This window comes from Aotus nancymaae, unplaced genomic scaffold (assembly GCF_030222135.1).
Source record: "Aotus nancymaae isolate 86718 unplaced genomic scaffold, 86718_ANA_hifiasm-v0.15.2.pri h1tg000036l, whole genome shotgun sequence".
Lineage (NCBI taxonomy): Eukaryota > Metazoa > Chordata > Mammalia > Primates > Aotidae > Aotus > Aotus nancymaae.
In genome coordinates this window covers 71,671,095-71,698,639 of record NW_026988450.1, presented here as the reverse complement: position 1 = coordinate 71,698,639, position 27,545 = coordinate 71,671,095, and the positions used below count along the sequence as shown (strand labels likewise).

At 38.2% G+C, this 27,545-nt stretch overlaps 1 protein-coding gene, 1 non-coding gene and 1 pseudogene across 4 annotated transcripts; 2 read left to right on the top strand and 1 right to left on the bottom strand.

The window, feature by feature from the left end:
- Positions 1-343: 343 nt before the first annotated feature.
- Positions 344-27,545, top strand: ZHX1 (zinc fingers and homeoboxes 1). 3 transcript variants are annotated; one of them, XM_012451593.3, is made up of 4 exons: positions 344-445; positions 7,127-7,240; positions 19,433-22,279; positions 25,669-27,545. In XM_012451593.3, the coding sequence occupies exon 3, from the start codon at positions 19,655-19,657 to the stop codon at positions 22,274-22,276; it is 2,622 nt and encodes an 873-aa protein (XP_012307016.1). In that variant the 5' UTR covers positions 344-445; positions 7,127-7,240; positions 19,433-19,654; the 3' UTR covers positions 22,277-22,279; positions 25,669-27,545. The 3 variants fall into 3 exon arrangements, with proteins under 3 accessions (XP_012307016.1, XP_012307017.1, XP_064240634.1); XM_012451594.3 differs by having other exon boundaries at positions 375-540; XM_064384564.1 differs by lacking the exon at positions 344-445 and adding an exon at positions 6,741-6,925.
- Positions 7,780-7,883, top strand: LOC135278180 (small nucleolar RNA U13). Its single transcript, XR_010345732.1, has one exon. It is a non-coding gene; the product is annotated as a small nucleolar RNA U13 (small nucleolar RNA).
- On the bottom strand, positions 12,151-12,239 carry LOC135278137 (U6 spliceosomal RNA; annotated as a pseudogene).

Below are 27,545 nucleotides of genomic sequence, written 5' to 3'. Positions count from 1 at the left end.
ACAGGGGGCGGAGCTTCTGCAGCCCGGGGCGGGGCCTCGTTGACAAGGGGGCGGGGCGGCTCCTACCTCCCGCGGTGCGCCAATCCCCGGGGTAGGGGTCGGGGTCGGACCCCAGTGGAACAGCAGGGTCTGGGACTGGGGAGGCTGGCGCCGCACGGGGTGGGGGCGCGCGGAGGACGCGCGCGCGGGAGGGCCCTGCCTCGACCGGCTTTCTTCCCTCCCCCTCCGCGCCCGGACGGCCGCTGGGGCGCGCGCCTCTCCTCGCACCCCCACCCTGGGTCCCTACGCTCCGCGGGCCACAGAGCTGCTGAGGCCCCTTTGCGGGTCCGCCGAGCGGTTCCGGGTTTAGGGTTCACAGGTCAGAGTTGACTCCCTGAAAAGTGCAGCCGGTTTGAAATGCAAGATGGCGGCGGCGTGGCGCTGAGAGGCGCGGCGGCCCCTGCAGGTAGTGGCGCGAGCCGGCTCCGCGACCAGCGGGCCCGGAGACTCCGGGCTGCGGGTGGGAACCGGAGTTCAGAGTCCGCGGCCGGCACGGGAAAGGCGAGTGGCGCGGGGCCTGGCGGGGGGAGGGCGGCCTCAAAGCAGAGACCCCCGGGGCTGAGCCCGCTCACGGCGGCGGGTGGCGGGGCGGACCCGGCGCGGGGCGTCTGAGGGGGAGGGACGGGGCCTGCCTCGCGGCTAGGCAGTCGCCGCAGAGGGACTGACCGACAGCTTCCCTCACTCTTTCTGAATGTCTCCGCCGCCGAAAGATCTTGGGGGCGGGGGTTTCTCTGGAGGGAAAATTTTAGCCCTCTGCCTTGGTGAGGACTGAGGAACTTGGGATTGTTGAGGGGAGTGAAGACTGCGTATTCCCAGCGGAGGGCGCCGCCGGAGGGAGCACCCCAGTGATGTTGGGAGTCCTAGGGGAGGTCAGGAGCGCTGTCCTCCGGGGGCGTGTGGCGGCCTCGTGGGGACTCAGTCTCCCTGAGAGTAAGGAGAGATTGTCTTGCTGGAGCTGAGCGCACTGACTGAGGTTGGAGCCCCAGCAAACCCTTGGGGGAAGTCTGTACCTCCAGTTCAAGGAAGACTGTGCTCACCCCTTTCGGGGCCAGGCCGTGCCCCAACTTTGGGAAAGGCTGGGAGTTGAGCCCTTAAGAACCCAATTACGATTGTGAGGAAGCCCTGGGATTTAGGGAGAAGTTAATTAAAGAGGATGGTAGGGGCGTGGGGGTGTGGGGAGGCTGACCCAGGGGAATCCTCCAAGCCTTAGGGCTCACAGTGAACGATCTACTAATTCCTCAAGAGAAATAAAGGGCTGGGCAGGAGGTGTGAGAGGAACGAGGTCTAAGGGCAGGAAAGAAGAGCGCTGGCAGATGCCTTTTCCTTATGTTTTTACACCAAAGTTGGAGGTAAAGGGACTTGGCAATTCTTTGAGTACCTTTCCTGTCTTTCTTTTCCCTCTGTGGGTAACTGTAAGGAAAGAGCATAGCCTCTGAGAAGGAAAATATTCCATTTGATATCCTAAAGTTAGGTTAGTGAAGGATCCAGCAGCTGAGAAGGCGTCAATGAGACAGCAGGCAGGGAAATTAGTACAGGGACTAGAGATGAGAAAAGAGGATACAGGGAAGATATCGGACAGAGCAGCAATTCCACAGCTCTTTTCTGTCAACTCAGCCCAGCTATTAAAAAAAATTCGAAGAGCTAATTTTTGAGAGAAAAATGTAAGAAAAGGCTGAGAGAGTTGTGATGTGATTAGGCTGGGATTCCATGTAACTTAAAAGAAGCAATTCTCTTGGAGGTCAATGTGATAGCAGAGAAAGGAAAAATCACAAAACTGGAAAATATACAGCGGTTCACGGTTAGGGAAGAAGAAGCAGTTTCCCCCCAGGGAACAGTGAATATTTGGTTTGGGGTGTGTGTGTGTATTCATATGTAAGAGCTCTTTAGGTTTGTTAGTATTGGTCGTTTTGTCTCAATCTTTGTCTGAAAGCTTTAATTTGTGTTATATGGTGCTACATTAATTATCTTTGTTTCTGAAAAATTATTCTGAAAAAATCATTTGTTTTTCTGTCGGGAGTGAAGATGAGCAGGAGTTGGTTTTAACAGGGAAATTGGCCCTAGGATACCCATCGATTATTTTAATTTCTAAAGTAGCAATTCTGACCCCTGATTTTAAGCGAAAGAAATGTGAGTACTGACAATGACAATAATGCAGTAACAGGACATAAAAGAAAAAAGGCTTTCATGAATTTTTTTTCGCTTTTAGTTTTTCTCTCCTTTCCCAAAGTAGTTTAGGGCTAAGCAGACTAATTTTATACAAAGTAAAAGTACAATCGTGGCCCTTTTCGATATAAAAGGATAGCATTTCAGTTATCAATGAATCTTTTTTGTTGAAGTACCTCTTCAGATGCCTTATTTAACTGTCAGGATTAAAATGAGAATTAAAGAGTAATACTTGGGTAACTGATGACAGTGATGATTCATAGAGATTTATTAAACTATTCTTGTATTTTCAAAAGAGCTTTAACATCTTCAGTGGAAATGTTTTAAAGACACAGTTCAAGTATAAACTAGTTTAGAACTTCACATTTGGAACATTTTATGCATGTGTGCTGTTCTTTGGTTTCCTCAGTGTGCATGTAGCTCTAGTTTTATATTCAATTCTGAACAGATTAGGCTGGGTGAACCAGAGAGGCATTAATGCCAGATGGTTTGAAAATATGCTAAAACCGAAAACATAAATGTGTCTGTGCGAGTGAACACTCATTAGTAGATTTCTTTCCTTTATAGCTAAGCTTATTATTTCACTGGATTTGGGGGGTAGTTCATGCATGATGTAGCAATTATTTCACCTTTAATGATAATTGTATTGTAAGTTCTTTTTCTTTTCAATAAATGGGGACAAAGTTTTGCAGTTATTTTATTAATGAAATTAATAGTATAGGAGAGGTAGTTCATTTTGAAGATTTTTCTCCCTTTTGTATTATTATATTTTACATTAAGATGGAAAGGTTATATTATGATGTATTACATTTCTTTCTCATGCTAATTGAGCATAAAATGTGATATTTGAGACGTAGTTTGCTGTTAAAGTAATACTTAAATAAAAATGCTTTTAAAATTATTAAAATGATCACAAATGTAGCTGATGAAATAACCCTTTTATTTGTTTTGCAGCATTGTGGATTTGGGCTCAAAATACTCTACTTAAATTAACAATGTTGAAAGTTCAGTACCTAGTTTTTAATCTAATATCAGTCAATGCAATTATTCAGGGAGATTTTTCGAATGATCTATTGTACTGGCCAGTAATACACATTTTTAAACCATTGTAAACATTTATTTATGTTGTGATAAGCACATTTACTGTTAAGGCTAAATTTTTTGAATTAAAAATCCTTTTAAATAATCCTACCTAATTTCAAAAGTAAATTATATTTCTGTTTTTAAAACTATGATACTATCTTTAGAATAAGAGCCAATATTTCTATACTACTACTGATAAATTTTATTGTATCCTTGTTGCTTTGATACATTTGTAGTCATAAATAACTAGATTTGCATGACTGAAGTTGCTGACTTAGATTATTAATCAGAATATACATTTGAGTTTACATTTTGGAGATCCACATTTTATACAGGATCTTCTTAAATATTAATATTTAAATTTTTATGTAGTTGCCAGGTTTCGCTCTTAAAAGATACTTAATCTTGGCATGTTATGCTATCAGTTTCCAATTTAAAAGGTAAAACTGTATACCTTTGGTCTAAAAAAATGTGATAACATACTTTGGAAAAGAAGTATATATGAGCAGTTTAAGAATGATGTTTATTCTACGGTTATATTTCTAGTTTAAAAAAAAAAGAATGATGTTTATTCAATTGAATAAATCCTTTTTTTTTTTTTTTTTTTTAAGACAAGGTCTCATTCTGTTGCCAAGGCTGGAGTGCAGTGGCATGATCATGGCTCACTGTACCCTTAAACTCCGGGGTTCAAGCGATCCTCTCTCCTCAGCTTCTTGAGTAACTAGGACTACAGTCATGTGTCACCCACACCTGGCTAATTTTTAAATTTTTTTCTAGAGATGGGGTCTTGCTATGTTGGCCTACCTGGTCTCAAACTCCTGGCCTTAAGCTGTCCTCCTGCCTTGGCCTCCCAAAATGCTGGGATTACAGGCGTGAGCCACTGCACTCAGCCAAATAAATCATTTTTAATGCAGGATTTTAATTTTCAGTTCTTAGTTTTAGATTAAAAAAAGATAATATTATCAGAATTTATCTTAACAAAATTAAAATATTAAAGTCATAGCCATATCATTAATTATTTTAAATAAAATAACTCTTTGATCACATTTTGGTGATTTCCTATTTCTCAAGATTTCTAACTTCATTTTTCCCCTTCCTAAAAATCTTTCTTTTCCTTTTTTGTTTTTTAGTGAGAAATGAAAGAAGATAGGAGGTTCTGATATTTCTAAGCACTTAACTCATAATTGTGTTTTTCTTCTACGTTTATTCTCTTTTACCATCCAATATTGTTAAAAAGAAGTTTATTAAAACTTTGCTAGACCTGGCTATACTGGGGAGGACGAGAAGGGGGGAGATCATGAGAAGAGAACAATTTCTCCTTGTTACTATGATAAAATTGTTTATATCACGTTTGCTAGTTCTGTGAAGTAACCCTTAAATATGTCATACGATAATGATTCGTTTTGGAGCTAAGGTCAGAAAAAGCGTGTGGGGGAGAGGTTAAATTTGATTGATTAATATCTGCCTGTTGAGGCCAACTTGTTCCAGCATGATTTAACATGCTCAAAGGTATAAAATGGCAAATAAATTTTATTGGTTGGTTGGTACCCAGCTTCTTAAAGTATTTTATCATTTGTCAACAGTTAGCAAATTTTAAACAAAGATTTCTTTGCTAACATTCATTGTGTTCTAAGTACCAAGAAATACTCCAAAAACTTTACGTGTGTTACCTATTTCAGTCCTCACAACAACCCTGTTAAGTAAATAGTATCCTATTAATATTACTAGCACCATTTATAGATGACAGGGCTGAGGCACAGATAGGCTAAGCCATTTGTCTAAAGCCATGCAGCTAGTAAGTGGCAGTGCTGGATTTGAACCAGTCTGTTTCAAAGCCCAAACTCTTGGTCTTTTTTTATAATCCGTCTACTACCAGAACAACTTGTTCTGTTTTATTATATAATGTTCATAGCTGAGATGAGCTCTTTAATTTTTGAAATTCACTCATACTAAATTAAGAAAAATACTTTGAATTAGATAGAAATGTTCTAAAGTAATCCCAGTATCAGAACTTAAATAACATCAGGCAACTAGGATTTTCATTCAAAAGCACTGATGAGCTCATTTTTGCTCCTCTGGTATCCTTGTGCCTTTACATGTCTTGGCAGCTCTTCTCAAGAGACTCATTCGGTAAAGCATCTTGCAATTACTGTTATGATTTTAAGAATGGATTGAAATAGGTTACCAGTTTCCTACGGTATTAATAATTCATTTTGGAAAATAACTTTCCCTCTTCGGCAGCTGCTTCCTATCTTCTCTTCTAGTCCACATCCTGTAGATTGATGACTAATGGGTGGCCGAACAACGAGATACCAGGAAATGAAATTGTAGAGTCCCAGGCTACAGAGATAACAAGATGCTCCACTGGGCCTACCAGGAAAATGCTCTTTTGTTTTTCATGAAAATAATGTACTTATTCAGCCTAAGTTTTAACTTAACCTAGAGGTATTTTACTAGAGGACTGGTGTATTTATTTCTTGATGTGAGAAGTTTCTTCATAAACTTGTATGTAATAGTAGCAGGAATAAAAAAGTAAGGTATTTGGGAAAATAATCTTCTTTAATATTCATTCATTATGGTTTACAGAGTATATTGCTTAAAGAATACAAAAAAAGGCCAGGCACTGTGGCTCATGCCTGTAATCCCAGCACTTTGGGAAGTCAAGCTGGGCAGATCACCTGAGGTCAGGAGATCGAGACCATCTTGGCCAACATGGTGAAACCCTGTCTCTTCTAAAAATACAAAAATTAGCTGGACATGGTGGCACATGCCTGTAATTCCAGCTACTTGGGAGGTTGAGGCAGGAGAATTGCTTGAACCAGGGAGTTGGAGGTTGCAGTGAGCTGAGATTGCACTGCACTCCAGCCTGGTGACAGAGCAAGATTCCATTTCAATAATAATAATAATAATACAATAAAAATGTTTCAACCCTTCAAAAGTATTATTTATGTATATGCTGGTAAGATAAGCAATTGTAGCTTTATTAAAGTTTTCTGATTCGTTTAATTGCTCTAGGTTATATACTACAACATACTTGGACAATAATTGAATTTTCAGAGAATTATTTTCTATTTATTTGATTGCACAATATCAATGCTTCACAGTGCACTGACTGTAAAGCCATTTGGTAGTTCAGGCAAAACGACATAGGTAAACACCAGTCATTCTGTTAGATAACCCCATGTTTAGGGATTGAGTACTACTAGTTTATTTTTAACTTGTTATTGGCTTGTGTTGTCAGCATGAATAATCCTCTCCATTCCAATTAATTAACATAATGAATTAGGATACAAATATCACTAGGTTTATGTACAAACACATAAACATATACAACTATTCTGATATTGTAGTTTAAATTGTCTTCATAATCTTTGTGTACTCATTTAAAAGAACTCCCAATTTCTACATCTCAATTTTCACATTACAGACTGCATATATTCATATTTTGAAATCTTATTGAAAATGGTCTAACAGTTATTTGGTTGTTCTGTATAATATAAATATTTATTTCTTTCTTTATTTTAGAGACGGAGTTTCACCATGATAGCCAGACTGGTCTTGAACTCCTGACCTCAGGTCATCTCCACTGGCCTCCCAAAGTGCTGGGATTACAGGCGTGAGCCACCGCGCCTGGCCGAATGTAATTTTTTAATGTATAGTTTTTGTGTTTCCTACCAATATCAGGATTGGCATTTAGATGGTTCTTTTAAAGTTTTGATAAAGGAATAAACTTTTTTTTTCAAAATTACATTTATTTATTGAAAGCTAAGGCATAAATTTAAAAAATTTCCTGACTAAGGCTAAATTATATCTAGAATAATAAAATCTTACTTTTTTGTAGGAGAAGACAGACAGCTGCTTTGGACCTATTGGTAATGATGGCCTGAGCTAAACATCTAACTAGAAGGGATACCCTTCCATTTCAAAGAACAGAATGCTAAGGAAGCTGTGGCAAGTATGTGTTTCATTGTTTTGGTATGGTAAAACTCAGATACTGAATGTACTCACTTTAGATCCCATGATACTATATTTGGCTAAAGTTTTTAAAAGCTTTCCTTAAAAAGCAGCAGACATATGCTTAACACTTTTTTAAATGTACTTTCAAATTTTAAGAGCTATAACTATAGGACTGCTTTAATTTCAAAGGAGACAGTATCACACTTCATAATAAATCTTATATGGTATATTTATAATTGATTTTAAAATTAATATTTGATGAAATCTATTGTGTGTCAGGCACTATACTGGGTGCTATGATAACAGAGGTAAACAAGACAAATGCACCTTTCCTATGGGAAAGTTGATTTAGAAATTTTGCTATATTTTTGCCTATATCCAGAAAAATGCTTCAAAACATACAAGAACAAATCCTGAAACTATGTTTTCAGTATGTAGGCTACTAATAATAGTTAATTATAAAAGTTAGGATATTAATTATTAGTTAAATACTCTTACTTATATTAACCATACCAAAACTTAAATATTTGAATATAGATCCTTTTGTAGTTCATAAGTGTGATGATTGGGTTTTCATGCTCATGTGTGAAATGTGCCTTTCTCAAACCTTGTTATGACACTGGCACATTACCTATCTGATGTAAAAAAAGGAAATAAATATTTGAATATATTTGTATATAATTGCTTTTATATTTTTATCTGATTAATTAATTGGCTTTTGTAAGAAGCATTTATCCAATTATTACTTTAAATGATTACAGAAAATACTAAGAAAGATTTCATAAACATTAATGTGCTGGTTCACTTTCATTTTTAAAAAATTGATAAAAGTTCTTGTAAGTTGATGTTACCAATAGTGATTGCTATTATCTTTCAAAGTATTTTGGAAAATCAAATCATTATATCCTCAGTGAAGTAGGTAACAGTTACCTTACCTTTATAAATAGGGAGGATAATGACCAGATGAATGGTTTTTCAGTCTTCAAAGATAATCTCACTTGGAACTGAGAATCACATTCTTGTGTTAGACTGGCTGTAAAAGACTTAACACACCTTCTTGAGAAAAGTAGGGAAAAACTATTTGCAGCAGAAAATTACCTTTGGATCACATTTACAAACTATTCACAAGAGATTTCATGATAGTGCTAGTTTATTTTTATTTATTTATTTTTTGAGACACTGTCTCGCTCTGTCACCCAAGCTGGAGTACAGTGGCACGATCTCGGCTCACTGCAACCTGTGCCTCCAGGTTTCAAGCAATTCTCCTGCCTCAGCCTCCCGAGTAGCTGGGACTATATGCACATACAACTACATCCAGCTAATATTTGTATTTTGAGTAGAGATGGGGTTTCACCATGTTGGCCAGGCTGGTCTTGAACTCCTGACCTCGTGATCCACCTCCCTCCGACTCCCAAAGTGTTGGAATTTCAGGTGTGAGCCACTGCACCCAGCTCATAGTGCTAGTTTATATATCAGTTTCAAAGTGTTATGTACCTACCTACCTAGCTGCCAGCTGTGGGGAGAAATCTAGGATGTTAGTGTCTTAGGGAGAGTCCTTTCTAAAAGACACTTCACTCCTCAAATCTGTGGTCAGAGCTTGCCAGAAGAAATCTGTCTAGCTTGGATTCTTCTTTTAATCTTTAGTGTCATTAAGGTCTGCTTTCTCAGATGGAAAAAAAAACAGGTAGAGAGGATAGGGTTTCTTACCTTTCAGCCTTAATTAGCATTAGCAAAGGTATCCTCTGAAATTTGATTATCTTTGACCACAATGTCTTAGATGCTTTCACTTTTATCCTTTTCATTCCTGTCTGTATATTCACTTTAATATCTGATTTTCAATTGTCTTGAGACTATTTTTCAGACAGTTTGCTTGAGATTTCTCTCTCAGGTAATGATTCTAAGTTACCAGCAATCTTTAATAACATTTGCTGTGGATATAAATTTGTGTTGTCCAATTCCTAATTTAATTTTTTAAGAACTCGATGTTTTTAAATATTTCTTTTCTTTTTTTTTTTTTTTGGAGACAGAGTTTCACTCTTGTTACCCAGGCTGGAGTGCAATGGCGCGATCTCGGCTCACTGCAACCTCCGCCTCCTGGGTTCAGGCAATTCTCCTGCCTCAGTCTCCTGAGTAGCTGGGATTACAGGCACGTGCCACCATGCCCAGCTAATTTTTTGCATTTTTAGTAGAGACGGGGTTTCACTATGTTGACCAGGATGGTCTCAATCTCTTGACCTCGTGATCCACCCGCCTCGGCCTCCCAAAGTGCTAGGATTACAGGCGTGAGCCACTGCGCCCGTCAGATACCTTTTGTTTTAATCTGACCTCATTCTTTGTTTGTACTGCTTAGGCATTCGGTGATTTTTGTGGATTTGTAACTTTTAGTTTAATACAGACATGTAAATGTAAGTATTTTCAGCTGGCTAAACAGAACTCTTGACTCAAAGAGAGAAAAGTGAAACTAAATAGAATACAGAGTCCTAAACATTCTCACTATATATATATGCAGATTCTAAGGGATTCTCAGTGTGTATATTTTTGCTACCTAAGAACAGTTTTATTTAGTTGATGCTACATCGAAATTAATATGATCCCTAAAAACTATAGTGTCTTCTAAATGTTCTTTTTTTTTTTTTTTGAGATGGAGTTTTGCTCTTGTCGCCCTGGCTGGAGTGCAGTGGCACCATCTTGGCTCACTGCAGCCTCCTCCTTCAGGGTTTAAGTGATTGTTCTGTCTCAACCTCCTGATTAGCTGGGATTACAGGCGCCCGCCACCACACCTAGCTAATTTTTGTACTTTTAGTAGAGACAGGGTTTTACCATGTTGGCCAGGCTGATCTCGAACCCCTGACCTCAGGTGATCCACCCTCCTCAGCCTCTCAAAGTGCTGGAATTACAGGTGTGAGCCAACACACTTGGCCCTGAATGCTCTTATTTGATCCAGAGTTGGTGTGAAAAACAAAGTTTGTGGCTGGGCACAAACATTTTGGGAGGCTGAGGCAGGTGGATGATGAGGTCAGGAGTTCAAGACCAGCCTGGCCAAGATGGTGAAACCCTGTATCTACTAAAAAAATACAAAAATTAGCTGGACATGGTGTTGCGCACCGGTAATCCCAACTGCTCAGAAGGCTGAGGCAGAGAATTGCTTGAACCCAGGAGGCAGAGGTAGAGAATTGCTTGAACCTGGGAGGCGGAGGTTGCAATAAGCCAAGTTTGTGCCACTGCACTCCAGCCTGGATGACAGAGTGAGACTCCATCTTAAAAAAAAAAAACACAAAGTTTGTTTTTCTTCACATAAAATCTTACCAAATAATATGCTTTTGTGGCTAACTAGGCCAACATATTGTTATCTGTTAATCATTTAATTTGAAGTCCAAGACAGCCAAAAAAAAAAAAAAAAAAAACCAGAAGCTTGCAAATTCCTTGCAGTTATGGCTCTGCTAAATTATAAAACATTTTAGACTTTTTTTAAGTAGTAGTAAGCATAGAATTTGAAACAATCCATTAACTTCTTATAGTTGTATTACATTGAGGACTTATTTTTAGTCTTTTTAAAAATGTAGTAGAACATTAAAGTATAGTTTTCTTATAAAACAGAGAAGTAATGATTATAAGTGCAAATGTGCATTTACTGTATTTATAATAACTATATCCTTTTCTCCTGAATTTCACTGCCCAAATCATTCTTTGAATGCTTTATCTCCCTTGTTTGACTTTTTTTTTTTTTTTTTTTTTAACACAGAGTCTTGCTCTGTCGCCCAGGCTGGAGTGCAGTGGTGCCATCTTGGCTCACTGCAGCCTCTGCCTCCTGGGTTCAAGCAATTCTCCTGCCTCAGCCTCCTAGCTGGGACTACAGGTGCGCACCACCATGCCCAGCTAATTTTTGTATTTTTAGTAGAGTTGAGGTTTCATCATGTTGGCCAGGATGGTCTCAATTTCCTGACCTCAATTGATCTGCCCACCTCAGCCTCCCAATCTGTTGAGATTACAGGTGTGAGTCACCACATCCAGCCTAAAGATATATATTTTTTTTTTTTTTTTGAGACGGAGTTTCACTCTTGTTACCCAGGCTGGAGTGCAATGGCGCGATCTCGGCTCAATGCAACCTCCGCCTCCTGGGTTCAGGCAATTCTCCTGCCTCAGCCTCCTGAGTAGCTGGGATTACAGGCACGCACCACGGGGCCCAGCTAATTTTTTGTATTTTTAGTAGAGATGGGGTTTCACCATGTTGACCAGGATGGTCTCGATCTCTTGACCTTGTGATCCGCCCGCCTCGGCCTCCCAAAGTGCTGGGATTACAGGCGTGAGCCACCGCACCCGGCGCCTAAAGATATTTTTTTAGCAAACATTATTGGGGTCCTAATAAGTATTTTGTTGTACCCTGGGAATATAGTGGATACTAAATAGATGTTTTTTCTGATCATAAAAGGAGAACTTGAGTAAGAACTCTCAAACTTTTTAGATTGTGATAAAACATACTTTGCTTTCATTAAATGCTTTTCTGTAGAGAAATTTGAATTCTAAAATTGTAAAAATTGTAATTGTTTTGATGAATTCAGAATCATAAGTTGATTGAATAGTATCCTACCCTCAGGAGAAGATCCGGTATACAGATAGATCCAAGGAAACTGGCTAGTCTAGATCTACACCCTGGAGATTGTGTGTGGATGGTCTTGAGGGCTCTTAGAGACAGCCTGACTTCTCAGAGCTCCAAAAACTATACCTGAATGCTACATACTAAGGGATTCCTGCTGCCCTGGAAAATCCTTTTTTTTTTTTTACTTTGTTATTTCTTTCCTCCCTCCCTTTCTCCCTCCTTGCTTCCCTTCTTGTCTTCTCTTTCTTCCTTCCTTCTTCCCTGTTTTTCTCTCTTCCTCCCTTCCTCCCTTCCTTCCTTTTCTTTTTTTTAAAAACAAATTTGCATGTCATCCTTGCCCAGGGGCCATGATAATCTTCTCAGTATGGTTCCAATTTTAGTATATGTGCTCTGGAAGCCAGGATTGGAAAGTCCTTTATGTAGCCATGTTTTTTGCCTTAATAATAGAAAAGAAACTTTGTTTCCAGCTTGACCATAGAAATACTAGTCATAAATTGACCATAGAAATATTTCAGTCTATTTGCAATTTTAAGGTCTTGAAACTATTGTTTGTAGTACCTTATAATAAAACAATATAATAACAATATTAAAGAAAATTTATAGGCTGGGTGGGGTAGCTCATCCCTGTAAAACACTTAAGGAGGCAGAGGCAGGAGGATTGCTTGAGCCCACAAATTTAAGACCAGCCTGGGCAATGTAACGGGACTCTCTTCTCCACAAAAAGGAAAAAAAAACAGCAAAATAAAAAGAAAACTTGTGACTATCACACATAAAAATGTCACCCATAATCTCGTGAAATTTTCACTTTTTACATATTTAGTCTTTGTTCACATGCATACATATTTCCTCACAGTTGTTATAATTGATATGCAAATTTTCTGAGTTTTAAAAAATTTAATAGTAAATGGGTAGTTTTTCATATGCCTTAATTACTCTTAAGATTATCACTTTTAATGGCAGTAGATTAATTAGTCAGTTTTCTAAAAACACTTCTCTACTGAAAAGTTAACTGAAAGCTGTTTTGAAAAGTATTATATTTACAGTGCTGGATGCATTTACAGAATATTTTTTTCTTTTATTGGCAGACTTAATTTTAATTGTTTTAATTGCAGAGTCACTTAGCTACTGAGTTGTGCAACTGACCTTTAACCTCTTTTTATAGGTAAATAGTACAAGCTTCCCCAAATTGATTTTGAGCCCTGTTTTTAGTTGACCTTCAAATAGAGGATGTGATGCCTTCAGCTAATAGTGATTTCTATACAGCAATTTTCCTGTTCCAGTCCCCTTGCACTTTAATGACAAAGGGAGATGAATAGGAACAACATCCTAGAAATTCTTACTCTGTATTTTTACTCCTACTTTTTCATCCAATTTTCATGCCTTTTCAGCTGATTAATTGCTTAAAAAAAAAAAGGTGAGCTTTTAATATTAAATGGTATTTCTTTTTTTCCGGAAAGAAATTTTCAGGGACTGAAAATAGCATAATTAGGCACCTACTTTGTATCAAAGTAAGTGAAGGAGGCGTTTTTACTTCCTCTGATGTGGATACTACTATTTCTATTTCCCCGAGGGAAGCCTTCTCTGCTGCTTTTCTAGAAGCCTCCTGCAGTATACTCATATGCTTCCTGATACTTCCTCTCTTACTGCCCTGATCATAGTTATTCTGAGTAATTGTTTACTGTTTGTTTTCCTTGCTTCACTGCTAATACCTGAAACACCAGAGACTGTCTGTCTTGGTCACCATTGTATCATTACTGCCTAACACTGTGCCTTTCACGTGGTTGACATTCAGCAAATAGTTGTTGAATGAATTTGTTAAATTGAAGAATCTTGGTTTCATAGGTGTGAAAATTGACGTTGAATTGAGTAGCTTTTCACGGAACCTATTAATTGACAAAGGTGACTGCAAAACTTGTGGTTTTACCCTATCCACAATGCCTTTATGAATTAATTACTCTGGGCCTGGGATTCTTCTTCCATAAAAATGGGGCAATTGTACTAAGATCCTTGTTTCCTTCAAACTTATGACTTTATAATAAGAACTCCGAGGATACCTTTGTTTGCTCCTTGGTCTGTTTTTAGACTATACACATGCAGAATTGAGCTTTTGGACCAAATCTTGAAACTCTTTTGGGACTTCTCAGTCTCTTTTTGGAAACATGTTAAATAATAGACTGACCTTACTTTGTTAGCAAAACCATGGAGGACCTGATGGTAGATTATAGTGAGCAAATCATCTTTTATTTTCTTTCTTTCTTTCTTTTTTTTTTTTTTGAGGTAGAGTCTCTCTGTTGCCCAGGCTGAGTGCAATGGCTCAATCTTGGCTCACTGCAACCTCCACCTCCTGCGTTCAAGTGATTCTCCTGCCTCAGCCTCCTGAGTAGCTGGGATTACAGACTCTTGCCACCATACCTGGCTACTTTTTATATTTTTAGTAGAGGTGGGGTTTCACCATGTTGGCCAGGCTGGTCTTGAACTCTTGATGTCAAGTGATCTGCCCTTCTCGGCCTCCCACAGTGCTGAGATTGCAGGCACAAGCCACTGCACCAAGCCAGTATGTTTAAGTTTTAAGGCAAAGGCTTTTACACACATCTGAGAACTCTTCAAAGGTGGAAGTGGGGATTATAAGCATAGAATTTGGAATTCCAGTACAATGGAATTTGGTCAGAGAGTAGTTTAGCCTCTGCCTCCTCCAACCAGATAGCTCTTCTTTTATCTGTTTTGCACTGGGATCTCTCACAGCATTTTGTTTGAAGAAAGGGCTCCCTTGCTTAAAACAAAAAGTTTGAAAACCACCACTTTAAGGAAAAAAGAGTTTCAGAAGAAAACCCTCTTGCCTTCCAACTATTAGTATACCCCAATTAAATATAGTCTCTCTCAGATTCTAGGAAAGTAACAGTCACAAAATAGCTTACTCCTCTGCCTTTCAACAGTTCCCTTTACTGTCCAAATATACGAGTACTGCTCATTTATTACTTTTCCACTTATTACTATGTTTTTATAAATAGTATTTTACCATGTTGCCCAGTCTTGAACTCGTAGACTCAAGGAATCTTCCTGCCTTAGTTTCCTGAATAGCTGAATTACAGATGTGTACCACCATGTCTGGACCACTTATTTAGAGCTATTTAGGGAATTCCCTGTTTCTAATGACAAAAAATGATCAAACATCTGTGTTGATACTTGAAAAAAATAATGATAACCCCTATTTGATTAAAAGATAGTAGCTTAGTTTATAACATTTAGTTAAGAAAAGTTTTAAATTTCAGTGATTTCTTTATAATAGAAATCAACGGTGTTTTAAAGAAAAAAATAGGCCGGGTGCGGTGGCTCACGCCTATAATCCCAGCACTTTGGGAGGCCGAGGTGGGTGGATCACGAGGTCAAGAGATCGAGACCATCCTGGTCAACAAGGTGAAACCCCGTCTCTACTAAAAATACAAAAATTAGCTGGGCATGTTGGCGTGCGCCTGTAGTCCCAGCTACTCAGGAGGCTGAGGCAGGAGAATCGCTTGAACTCAGGAGGCGGAGGGTGCGGTGAGCCAAGATCGCGCCATTGCACTCTATTCTGGGTAACAAGAGCGAAACTCCGTCTCAAAAAGAAAGAAAAAAATAATGATACCTTTGAGAGTAGGATTTGGATTTTTAATACCACTATTATTCTTTTTTGTTGTTTTGTTTTGAGATAGAGTCTCACTCTGTCATCCAGGCTGGAGTGTGGTGGCATGATCTCTGCTCACTGCAACCTCTGCCTCCCTAGTTCAAGCGATTCTTCTGCCTCAGCCTCCCGAGAAGCTGGGATTACAGGCTCGGCCATCACGCCCAGCTAATTTTTTGTATTTTTACTAGAGACAGGATTTCACAATGGTGGCCAAGCTGGTTTCGAACTACTGACCTCAAGTGATCCGCTTGCCTCGGCCTCCCAAAGTACTAGGATTACAGATGTGATCCATCATGCCCGGCTGTCACTATTATTATTAAACTGATGCTCTTTATTTGGTAATATGAGAAATTAGGGAACAAAGGACATTAAGTCCAACTTTCCATCTGATACTTGGATGTGTATTTGAATAATTCCAGTGAGGAGGTTCTCACCATCCTTCAGAGTCAGGATATTCTCTCTTGGCACTGCTCCCTTTCCTAAAAAAGTCTCTGCATTTACTGACTAGATGTATTGTCTCATAGGGACCTGGTTTTACTTTATAACTTTTGAAGCACTCTCTTCTCCTCCATTCAGCTAGGATGCTAGTAATGTGGAGAATACATTAAATCACTTACCCGTTTTATTCATTTTCATTTGGATTAGACTTCAGAAACAAACTTTACTTTAGCATAAAACTTTATAGACTGGGCTCTGTGGCTCACACCTGTAATCCCAGCACTTTGGGAGGCTGAGGTGGGTGGATCACGAGATCAGGAGTTCGAGACCAGCCTGGCCAACATGGTGAAACCCCATCTCTACTAAAAATACAAATATTAGCCAGGCATGGTGGCAGGTGCCTGTAATCCTAGCTAGTCAGGAGGCTGAGACAGGGGAATCACTTGAACCCAGGAGGTGGAGATTGCAGTGAGCCAAGATAATGTCACTGCACTCTAACCTGGGTGACAGAGCAAGACTCCATCTAAAAAAGCCTTTATTTTATAAATTTTAGGTATAAAATTTATTTAAATATATTTGTATGATCCTAATTCATGTTTTCTTTCTTTTTTTTTTTTTTTTTTGAGATGGAGTTTCACTCTTGTTACCCAGGCTGGAGTGCGATGGCGCGATCTCGGCTCACCGCAACCTCCGTCTCCTGGGTTCAAGCAATTCTCCTGCCTCAGCCTCCTGAGTAGCTAGGACTACAGGCGTGTGCCACCATGCCCAGCTAATTTTTGTATTTTTAGTAGAGACGGGATTTCACCATGTTGACCAGGATGGTCACGATCTCTTTACCTCGTGATCCACCCGTCTCAGCCTCCCAAAGTGCTGGGATTATAGGCGTGAGCCACCGCGCCCAGCCCCTAATTCATGTTTTCTTGATGATTCAAAGTTATTATTGTGAATTTCAGCTACTTTTCTCTATGGTGATGCCTGCAGGCCTTATTGAGTTTTGTAGGACTATTTTCCTGTTCATTCTTGTCAACTTAATAAACATTTAGTGATAACCTTCCTGAATTCAGGCTTCTTGTATGCAGTTGGGAATGCAGACATTAATGAGATGTCAGCCAAAATAGCTCAGCTGGGAGAGTGTTAGGCTGAAGATACAAAGGTCCTTGGCTCAATCCAGAGTTTTGAAGACTTGACTTTATCTCAAAAAAAGCTGTGTCTCAGTCTCTTTGTGTTCCTATAAAGGAATACCCAGAGCTAGGTAATTTAGAAAGATAAAGGGTTTATTTGGTTCACAGTTCTGTAGACTGTACAAGAAGCATGGCACCAGCCTCTGCTTCTGGAGACAGCCTCAGGCTGCTTCCACTCATGACAGAAGATGATGGGGAATGCATGTGTGCAGAGATTACATGGCAAGAGAGGAAGCAAGAGAAGTAGGGAGGTGCCAGACTCTTCCTAACAAGCAGCTTTTGCAGGAACTGATAGAGTGAGAACGCACTCATTTCTACATGGACACCACCAAAGTGTTGCAAGGGATCCGACCCCATGACCCAGATACCTCCCATTAGGCTCTACCTCCAACATTGGGGATCAGATTTCAACATGAGATTTAGAGGGATCAAACATCCAAATTATAGCAAGCTGTTATTTAAAAAAAAAAAGAGAGACACAATATTTATAGTAAGGAGACCACAGGTATGGATGGTGGTGCAGGGACAGAAATGTAACACCGTGGTAAGTACTAGACTAGAAAATAAAAGAAAATAAACAAAGGAGGAAATGGAACCAAATGGAAGGGAGAAGGTGATGTCTAGTAGGGGGTCTCCAACTCCGGCACCATGGACCAGTACCAATCCATGACCTGTTAGGAACTGGGTGACACAGCAGGAGGTGCGAGGTGGGCAAGCAAGCATTACCGTCTGAGCTCTGCCTTCTGTCAGAGCAGCAGCAGCATTAGATTCTCATAGGAGCACAACCCTATTGTGACTGCACATATGAGGGCTCTAGGTTGCATACTCCCTGTGAGAATCTAATGCCTGATGATCTGAGGTGGAACAGTTTCAGCCCAAAACCATCTTATCCCCCGTACCTCAGTACATGGAGAAATTGTCTTCCATGAAACCGGTCCCTGGTGCCAAAAAGGTTGGTGACTGCTGACCTAGAGGGTAGACAGATCAACACATCAAATGTCCTAACCTAAGGAAGGGCCTGAGCAAGAGTCTGAAAGTGCATTGAATGTCTGTGGAATGGCAGTCATTTCTGGTGTACCTAAAGCATAAGGAAATAGGAGGAAGGAGAAGGCTGGCAAGAAAGGAGGCAGGAAAGTGAGGTTAGACCAGGTTATGAAAGGAATTACATGTCCTGCAAGGAGTTTGAACTTTATTATTTCAGCATTGGGGACCTATATCAGGAGATTGATGTGATTAGATGTGCTTTATAACTTCTGGTAGTATTGTGGCAAGTGCTAAGAATAATGTTTCTGATAGGCTGGGCTTGGTGACTCATGCCTGTAATCCCAGCCTTTTTGGAGGCTGAAGCAGACAGATCACCTGAGATCAGGAGTTTGAGACCAGCATGGCCAATGTGGTGAAACCTCGTCTCTTCTAAAAATTCAAAAAGTAGCCGGGTATGGTGGTGTGTGCCTGTAATTCCAGCTACTCAGGAGCCTGAGGTAAGAGAATCACTTGAACCCGGGAGGTAGAAGTTGCAGTGATCGTGCCACTGCTCTCCAACCTGGGTTGCAGAGCGAGACTCTGTCTCAAAAAAAAAGTATTTCTGAAATTTTGATCATTCATCCTCTATCTTTGCTATTTTTGCTATACTTGAAGCATGGTTTTGGCTGATGAGATAGATCAGTAGGAATAAGAGGATGTAACTAATGGATTAAATTTCTTTCTTTCTCTCTCTTTTTTTTTTTTTTGAGATGGGATCTTACTCTGTTGCCCAAGCTGGAATGTAGTGGCGCAATCTTGGCTTATTGTAATCTCTGCCTCCCAGGTTCAAGTGATTCTCCTACCTCAGCCTCCCAAGAAGCTGGGACTACAGGCACCTGCCACCACGCTTGGCTAATTTTTGTATTTTTAGTAGAGATAGAGTTTCACCATGTTGGCCAGGCTAAATTTCTTGTACGCTTATTGGCCATAATAGTATCTGTGAATGTTTTTTATAGTGTTAAAGTTCCTCCCTTGTTAATGTTGCCACTTCACATTAATAGTGTGCTTACCAAAGCAGGCCCTTTCTCCCTTGTCTTTTAATATATAGCTGGCAAGAAATTCAAATAAATAATCTTGTGTCTGACTCAAGGTAAAATACTTAACCTTCAATGAGTTGGCTTGAAAACAGCTATTTTGATCCTAAGAGGACATTTTTCCTAATTCTTACCTTATTCTAGATCTTTATAACTGAGCTATCCAGCAACTTCATATAAGTGAACTGTAACTATAATTTGTTTAAAAGATCATAGTTACTCATTGTAAAACATTTTTAAATTTATTTTAATGTAGGTGATTGGAGTTGTGCTTCAAAAATTTCAGCAATTCAGCAGTATTTTATCTGCCAACAATAAGCTCTTTACTTGATTGCACCATGAGAAAGCTGCTAATGAGACTTGTTGAGCACAAAAATGGACTTGAAGAGCCAAAAGCCATTGTTTTCAAATGAAGAACACTGAACAGTTTTAAGCCTCAATGCTTTTTAATCACCACTGATCTCCTCATAACATCAGAATGGCAAGCAGACGAAAATCAACAACACCTTGCATGGTCCTTGCCAGTGAACAAGATCCAGACCTTGAGTTGATATCAGATTTGGATGAAGGTCCTCCTGTACTTACACCTATAGAAAACACCAGAGCAGAGAGTATTTCAAGTGATGAAGAAGTTCATGAATCTGTGGATTCTGACAATCAGCAAAATAAAAAAGTTGAAGGCGGATATGAATGTAAATATTGTACTTTTCAAACTCCAGATCTAAATATGTTTACTTTTCATGTGGATTCAGAACATCCCAATGTAGTGCTAAATTCATCCTATGTTTGTGTCGAATGCAATTTTCTTACCAAAAGGTATGATGCACTTTCTGAGCATAATCTGAAATACCACCCAGGAGAAGAGAATTTTAAGTTGACTATGGTCAAACGTAATAACCAGACAATCTTTGAACAAACAATAAATGATCTGACTTTTGATGGTAGTTTTGTTAAAGAGGAGAATGCAGAGCAAGTGGAATCTACAGAAGTTTCTTCTTCAGGAATATCTATCAGTAAAACTCCTATCATGAAAATGATGAAAAATAAAGTGGAAAACAAACGGATTGCAGTTCATCATAACTCAGTTGAGGATGTTCCTGAAGAGAAAGAAAGTGAAATCAAACCAGACCGTGAAGAAATTGTAGAAAATCCAAGTTCTTCAGCTTCTGAATCTAATACAAGTACTTCCACTGTAAACAGAATACATCCAAGTACTGCCAGCACAGTAGTGACACCAGCAGCAGTTCTTCCTGGATTAGCACAGGTGATAACTGCTGTATCTGCCCAGCAGAATTCTAATTTGATTCCCAAAGTCTTAATCCCTGTTAATAGCATTCCCACCTACAATGCTGCATTGGACAACAACCCCCTTTTACTTAACACCTACAACAAATTCCCTTATCCAACAATGTCAGAAATTACGGTTCTTTCTGCTCAAGCAAAATATACAGAGGAACAGATCAAGATATGGTTTTCAGCCCAACGTTTAAAACATGGTGTTAGTTGGACTCCCGAGGAAGTAGAGGAGGCAAGAAGGAAACAATTCAATGGAACAGTGCATACTGTACCTCAGACCATAACTGTTATTCCTACACAAATTTCTACAGGGAGTAATGGTTTACCATCTATTTTACAGACATGCCAAATAGTTGGTCAGCCTGGTCTGGTCCTTACTCAAGTGGCTGGAACAAACACCTTACCAGTTACAGCACCTATAGCCTTGACAGTGGCAGGGGTTCCAAGTCAAACTAATGTACAGAAAAGTCAAGCACCTGCTGCTCAGCCTACTGCAGAAACAAAGCCAGCAACAGCAGCAGTTCCAACTTCTCAAAGTATCAAACATGAAACTGCATTGATAAACCCTGATTCTTTTGGCATTCGGGCAAAAAAGACAAAAGAGCAACTGGCAGAATTAAAAGTCAGCTACCTTAAAAATCAGTTTCCCCATGATTCAGAAATTATCAGACTTATGAAAATAACAGGACTGACGAAAGGAGAGATTAAAAAATGGTTTAGTGACACAAGGTACAACCAGAGAAATTCAAAGAGTAATCAGTGCTTACATCTCAACAATGATTCCTCTGCCACCATTATTATAGACTCCAGTGATGAAACCACGGAATCCCCTACTGTTGTTACTGCACAGCCTAAGCAATCCTGGAATCCTTTTCCTGACTTTACTCCCCAAAAGTTTAAAGAGAAAACTGCAGAGCAGCTTCGTGTCCTTCAGGCAAGTTTTCTCAACAGCTCTGTACTTACAGATGAAGAATTAAATAGGTTAAGGGCACAAACCAAACTTACCAGAAGAGAAATCGATGCTTGGTTTACAGAGAAGAAGAAATCAAAAGCTTTAAAGGAAGATAAAATGGAAATAGATGAAAGTAATGCAGGTAGTTCCAAAGAAGAAGGTGGAGAAACTTCTCCTGGAGATGAATCTGGTGCACCTAAGTCAGGGAGTACAGGCAAGATATGTAAAAAAACACCTGAGCAGCTGCACATGCTTAAGAGTGCATTTGTCCGGACACAGTGGCCATCACCAGAAGAATATGACAAGTTGGCCAAAGAAAGTGGGCTTGCTAGAACAGACATAGTTAGTTGGTTTGGGGACACACGTTATGCTTGGAAGAATGGAAACTTGAAATGGTATTACTACTATCAGAGCGCCAATTCAAGTGGTATGAATGGTCTGTCTTCTCTTCGGAAAAGAGGGAGAGGGAGACCCAAAGGACGGGGAAGAGGAAGACCGCGTGGGCGACCTAGAGGAAGCAAAAGAATTAACAACTGGGACAGGGGACCATCACTCATAAAATTTAAAACTGGAACTGCAATACTTAAGGATTATTACCTGAAGCACAAGTTTCTTAATGAGCAAGATCTTGATGAACTTGTTAACAAATCACATATGGGATATGAGCAGGTCAGAGAGTGGTTTGCAGAAAGACAGAGAAGATCAGAATTAGGTATAGAATTATTTGAGGAAAATGAGGAGGAAGATGAAGTTATTGATGACCAGGAAGAGGATGAAGAAGAGACAGATGATAGTGACACTTGGGAACCCCCTCGACATGTGAAACGGAAGCTTTCTAAATCAGATGACTGAAATGTAAGTTATGCAAATTTTTAATCTGCATATATGTTTATCAACCACATGCATTTTGAACAGTCACCTTGTTGTAACAATCATCTTCACTTTTGATAGTTTTTTCTGAAGTAGTTTTTCTTTTCCCTAATAAGAAGACTAGGTACCACTAGTATAGCCAGGACATAAATGATTATCATGTGTAGTTTAATTAGTAGTAGTATATTATGTAGAGTTTAATGCTGTCTTAATTGTTGTTTTTCATATGAATTGGACTTTTTTTTTTTTTACTTTGTTTTGAAGGAAAGTTACCCAATCTCTATGAAGGGAGACTGGTGGGCAGGGGGGAATTCCCAAACAAATACTAAAGATAACCAAAACATATTTATTGCAATGCCCCCTTCACTAAAGTCATTTGTTGCCCATTTAAGGAGAGAATTAAAAAATGAAAACTGAAAAGAAGGGGAAAACTACAGCAAAGGAAAGACTTACCACAGGGTTGAGGATTGCGCAGTTTTCGGAAACTAGGTGAAAATGGGTATCTTTATTTCTTCATTGTGTTGCTCCCAAAACTTTAGATTTTTAACTAGAGTTTAAAATGCTTTATGTTTTTATGAAATTACTCAGTATCCTTTTAGTAATTTATAAAATTACTCAATATCTTTTTCCATTAAAAGTCAAAGATCTGTTCTAGGCCATATGTAAATTAAAGTTTGGTTAGGTGGCATCTGTCTTTGAAAATTGTGATATAAATTATTTCTGTCTTAGAGATCAAAAGGTAAATAACAGATTTGATATGAACCCAGTGGCTTAAAATACCTTTTCATTCTTTGGTATAAAACATACCTACCAGCACTAACATTGTATTTGTTTTAAAGTATATCTCTGTAGTCTTAAAAATGCAAATAAATATGGCTTAAATTTGAAAGGTTTTGGCATGTTCCTTAAATCTTAGTTCTTTTATAAATTGGATTAATTACAAATCAGATACCTGCTTGGAGTTAGGAGTTGAATTCTTAATACTTCTGGAATTTAATAACATAGTTTTATTCTTCTCTAGTCTCTATTTTGGAGTGTTCCAGGATAAAAGTACATTGTTTTGAAAACAATGCAGTTGTCATGAAATGTTTATGTATGTCTGTCAGTAGTCCAAATAACATCTTGCTATCAGAAATGACTGCAGTATTCTCAAACAGTAAGGAAGGAAATGAGATGTAAATCCTCATTATTGTGTTACATGTGAGCATGCTTACTTATTTCCTTGGCTTTTTGCATCAGTATCTCATCCCCTACTTCTGTGCTGTCTGATTCTGTGCAGTTTTTCCTTAATTCCCTCATGTCTTCTCTCTGGTTTTATTTATTTTAACAATTATTTATAGAGAGCTTAATGTGTACCAAGCACTATTCTTACTGCTTGGCAATCCTTTTTCAGGTTTTCTCCTTGTTAATATTTTTAAACAGATGAAACTAAAATTTTACCTATTTTAATAAGCAGTATAAATATCATTCCAGGTTATACTGTTTAATGTAATCATTTTAAGTTATAAGAAGCTAAACTAGTTTTGTACAGCTTTATCCTGAAGTGCAGCCCTCCATTGCTTAATGTCAGAAATCTTCAGAGCAGGCTTTCTTCTGACCCAGATACATAAAATATTTTTAACAGGCATTTTTTTATTGCTAAACACAAGAATGTGCACTCAGCCAAGATTAAATCAACAAATTTGTTGCTGCAGTGAATGTTGTTGTAACCTCTGCAATGATTTTTTTGGGATTTGCAGTCTTCTAAAAATAATGTGAATTTTTTGGTACAGTTTAGTTTGACCTTTAAGTTTGTGTAGATAATTCTTATATATTGACTGAAATGGATACTAATTCTGGTCAGAAAATTCATCTAAAGCTACAGTTTTCAAAAAAATTGTATAATGTATGCTATACATGCACTGTATTAGTCCGTTTTCACACTGCTATAAAGAACTACCTGAGACTGGGTAATTTATGAAGAAAAGAGGTTTAGTTGACTCTTCTGCCAGCTTAACAGGAAGCTTGACTGGGAGGCCTCAGGAAACTTACAGTTAATGGCAGAAGGCCAAGGGGAAGAAGGGGAAGCAAGCACATCTCACCATGAATGGAACAGGAGAGAGAAAGCAAAAGGGGGTGTTCCACACAACTTTCAAACAACCAGATCCTGTGAGAACCCACTCAATATCATGAGAACAGCCAGGGGAAAGTCCGCCCCCATAATTCAGTCACTTCCCACCAGACTCCCTCCCCTGACACTCCCTGATTAAAAGTTATGCGGCCAGGCATAGTGGCTCACACGTGTAATCCCAGCACTTTGGGAGACCAAGGCAGGTGGATCACGGGGTCAGGAGATCGAGACCGTCTTGTGGCCAACATGGTGAAACCCTGTCTCTACTAAAATACAAAAACTAGCCAGGCATAGTGGCATGCACCTCTAGTCCCAGCTACTCAGGAGGCTGAGGCAGAGGAATTGCTTGAACCTGGGAGGTGGAGGTTGCAGTGAGCCGACATCATACCACCACACTCCAGCCTGGTGTCAGAGTGAGACTCTTTCTCAAAAAGAAAAAATGTTATGTATGGGCTTATACAATTTCAAATGTAAAAACAGACTATTTACATATGTTGAAACAATAAGATTTTGTGGTATCACTCCCTTAATAATTATTATTCAAGATAAGATTTGGGTGGGGACACAGCCAAACCATATCATATACTTTTGTGGTAGTATAGAAGCATGCCTTGTTGAAATTTATAAAACATCAAGTTATTAACTTAGTAAAATAATTTTTCACTTAGAAGAAGATTCACCATAGCCTTCTCTAAATAGTTATTTTATTTAAATATTGTTCAATTTACCAAAAAAGTTACCAAAACTTTCCCAAAATAGTTATTGCAGAAAGTAAGGTATACATGTATATCTTTTAAACCTTGTATAGAAATAGAAAAAGTCATTTAAATATTGTTCAATTTACCAAAAAAGTTACCAAAACCTTCCCAAAGTAGTTATTATAGAAAGTGAGACACATATATATCTTTTGCACATATATATCTTTCTGTATAGAAATAGAAAACATGCAAGTCTTTAGATTTCATAGTCTGCTTATTACAGATACTGACAATGAAATATATACTCCCTGCTAATAAAATTTTAAATAAATTATTACATAAATGTGATAAATGTTTATAAGCAAACCTAGCATATGAAGAAATATATAGATAGATAGATGAGTTTCACACAAAGTCTAGTGTATTATATAAGACGTATGGCAGGTGACCTCAATATTAAGATGTATTTTTATGAATAATTGGTATTTTTGTTTCTAAAAGTAGTAAAAATTAAAATATGGTTTCCTTTAAATTTTCAGTTTTTTATGATGTTTTTTCCTTTATAGCTGCCTAAAACGTTGAAGGAGAATCAATTCTTCAACTCAAGATGTCTGATTTACTGTGAATTGGCCTAATCTTTGATGACATTGAAAACGTTTTGAGGCATACACACTCAAAAAACAGGATCCAATACCCAAAAGAAATGGAACTTAACGTTGTGCCAAAGTTAAACTACTGCAGTTGGTGGAAGTTCTGCAATGTAAATAGAACACTAATTAAAAACAACTTGTAAAAATTCAATTTAAATTTTAATACAGTACATTTTTATTCTAATATGATGGAGACATTCTTAATCTTAGACTTTCAGAGGGGGTTTAATGACCACTAGAGCTTGTCCTCATATTTCGTCCAGCTTAATACTATGTGTCTAGTAAGATGGGCTGTATTGCCTCTGTTCTTTGAGATGTGATTAAGCTTAGAACTTTGAGTGACCAAACATTTTACAGAGCAAAAATTGTTAGGAATGGGTTAAAAAAAAAAATCAACCCTGATTTATTACAATATCTTATTTATCAGACCTGGCACTAAGGTTAAAAGTTGTGCATGGGTTTATAAAGTTTCAAATGTAAAAACAGTCTATTTGTATATGTTGAAACAATAAGATTTTGTGGTATCACTGGCCCTTAATAATTGGATCTTTCTTTAAACACATTCATGGATACCACTGTTTCTACTGTTACTTATTCCATTAGAAGCTGATTTGCTTTTTATTAAACTGAAGGTAATTAATTCTGAAGAAGGAAAATAAACTGCCATGATAATTTGGATAGGGTGAAACTTTGAAATAAATACTGCACCAAAAATGTGGAAAAGAATCATATAGTAAATATATACTTAGTGTTTTCTTACAGTCACATGGAAATCAGAAATGTTTGTACAGGTGTCAGATCAGAATTTTTAAGAGGTATCTTTCAGTGAAATTCTACTTTTATAACAATTTCAGTGAATAGAGAAAAAATTCTGAACTGATCATGAGTTAAAAGTTAGCTTTTCACTTATGAGTCATGGGAGTGTTAACGGTTAACTCTTGCTGTATCAGGAGACTGAAAGTTCATACTGACTTACAAACTTTGTAAAGACTGGTGCTTTTCATTCATGTTGGGAAGAACCCTTTCTTTTGTGACCATAGGACCATTTTTCAAAATGCGCTTTCTTCATAGAAGAAATGTTCAGTTTAATTAGCTTTGGATTTTAACGTTTTTCTGAATGACCGGATGTAGTAGGCTTGGCCAGTTTATTTTCTCTAATTTAATGAATAATAAATATTAAGCTTTTGGTTAAATGTTTTTCAGCCATTGAAAATGTTATGAAAAAGCCTTGAATATGCATGCTGCTTTCATTTTTATAAACTTTTTATTTTTTAACTATAGCTTTATTAGTAATTCCAAAATGCTGCAATGTAGCTGATTTCCTCACTCAGACAGCTGGCTTTGTGGGTGGCTTTTTTCATACTACTGTTAACTTTTTAAAAAAAGAAGCAATGTAAAGACTGTAATGCACTAAGCTTTTTTTTTTTCTTTTACACGTTTAAAAACTTCTTAAAGCACTCTGTAATATAATGATTAAATTGCTCCCTTTTTTAAACCATTGCTAATGTGGTCTGAGTTTTGTTTGACAATAATTTTAATGTTCTCAAAATTTGAAATGTCAAATATTAGAAATGAAGCCTTTGAATATATTCATGTTTCCCTTGCAATATGTTAACTCTGTGTAGCTGTAAATAACTATTAATAAATTTCCCTCATCTCTTTTATAGGCTTGATAAAACTCTTCTCTGACATTCGCTAGCTTTTAAATATATTTATTTGACAGAGCAAAAGAACCCTCTTCTTCTGGTTGATTGTATCCTTGAATACAAAATAAAAGTTAGTAGTGATTAGTA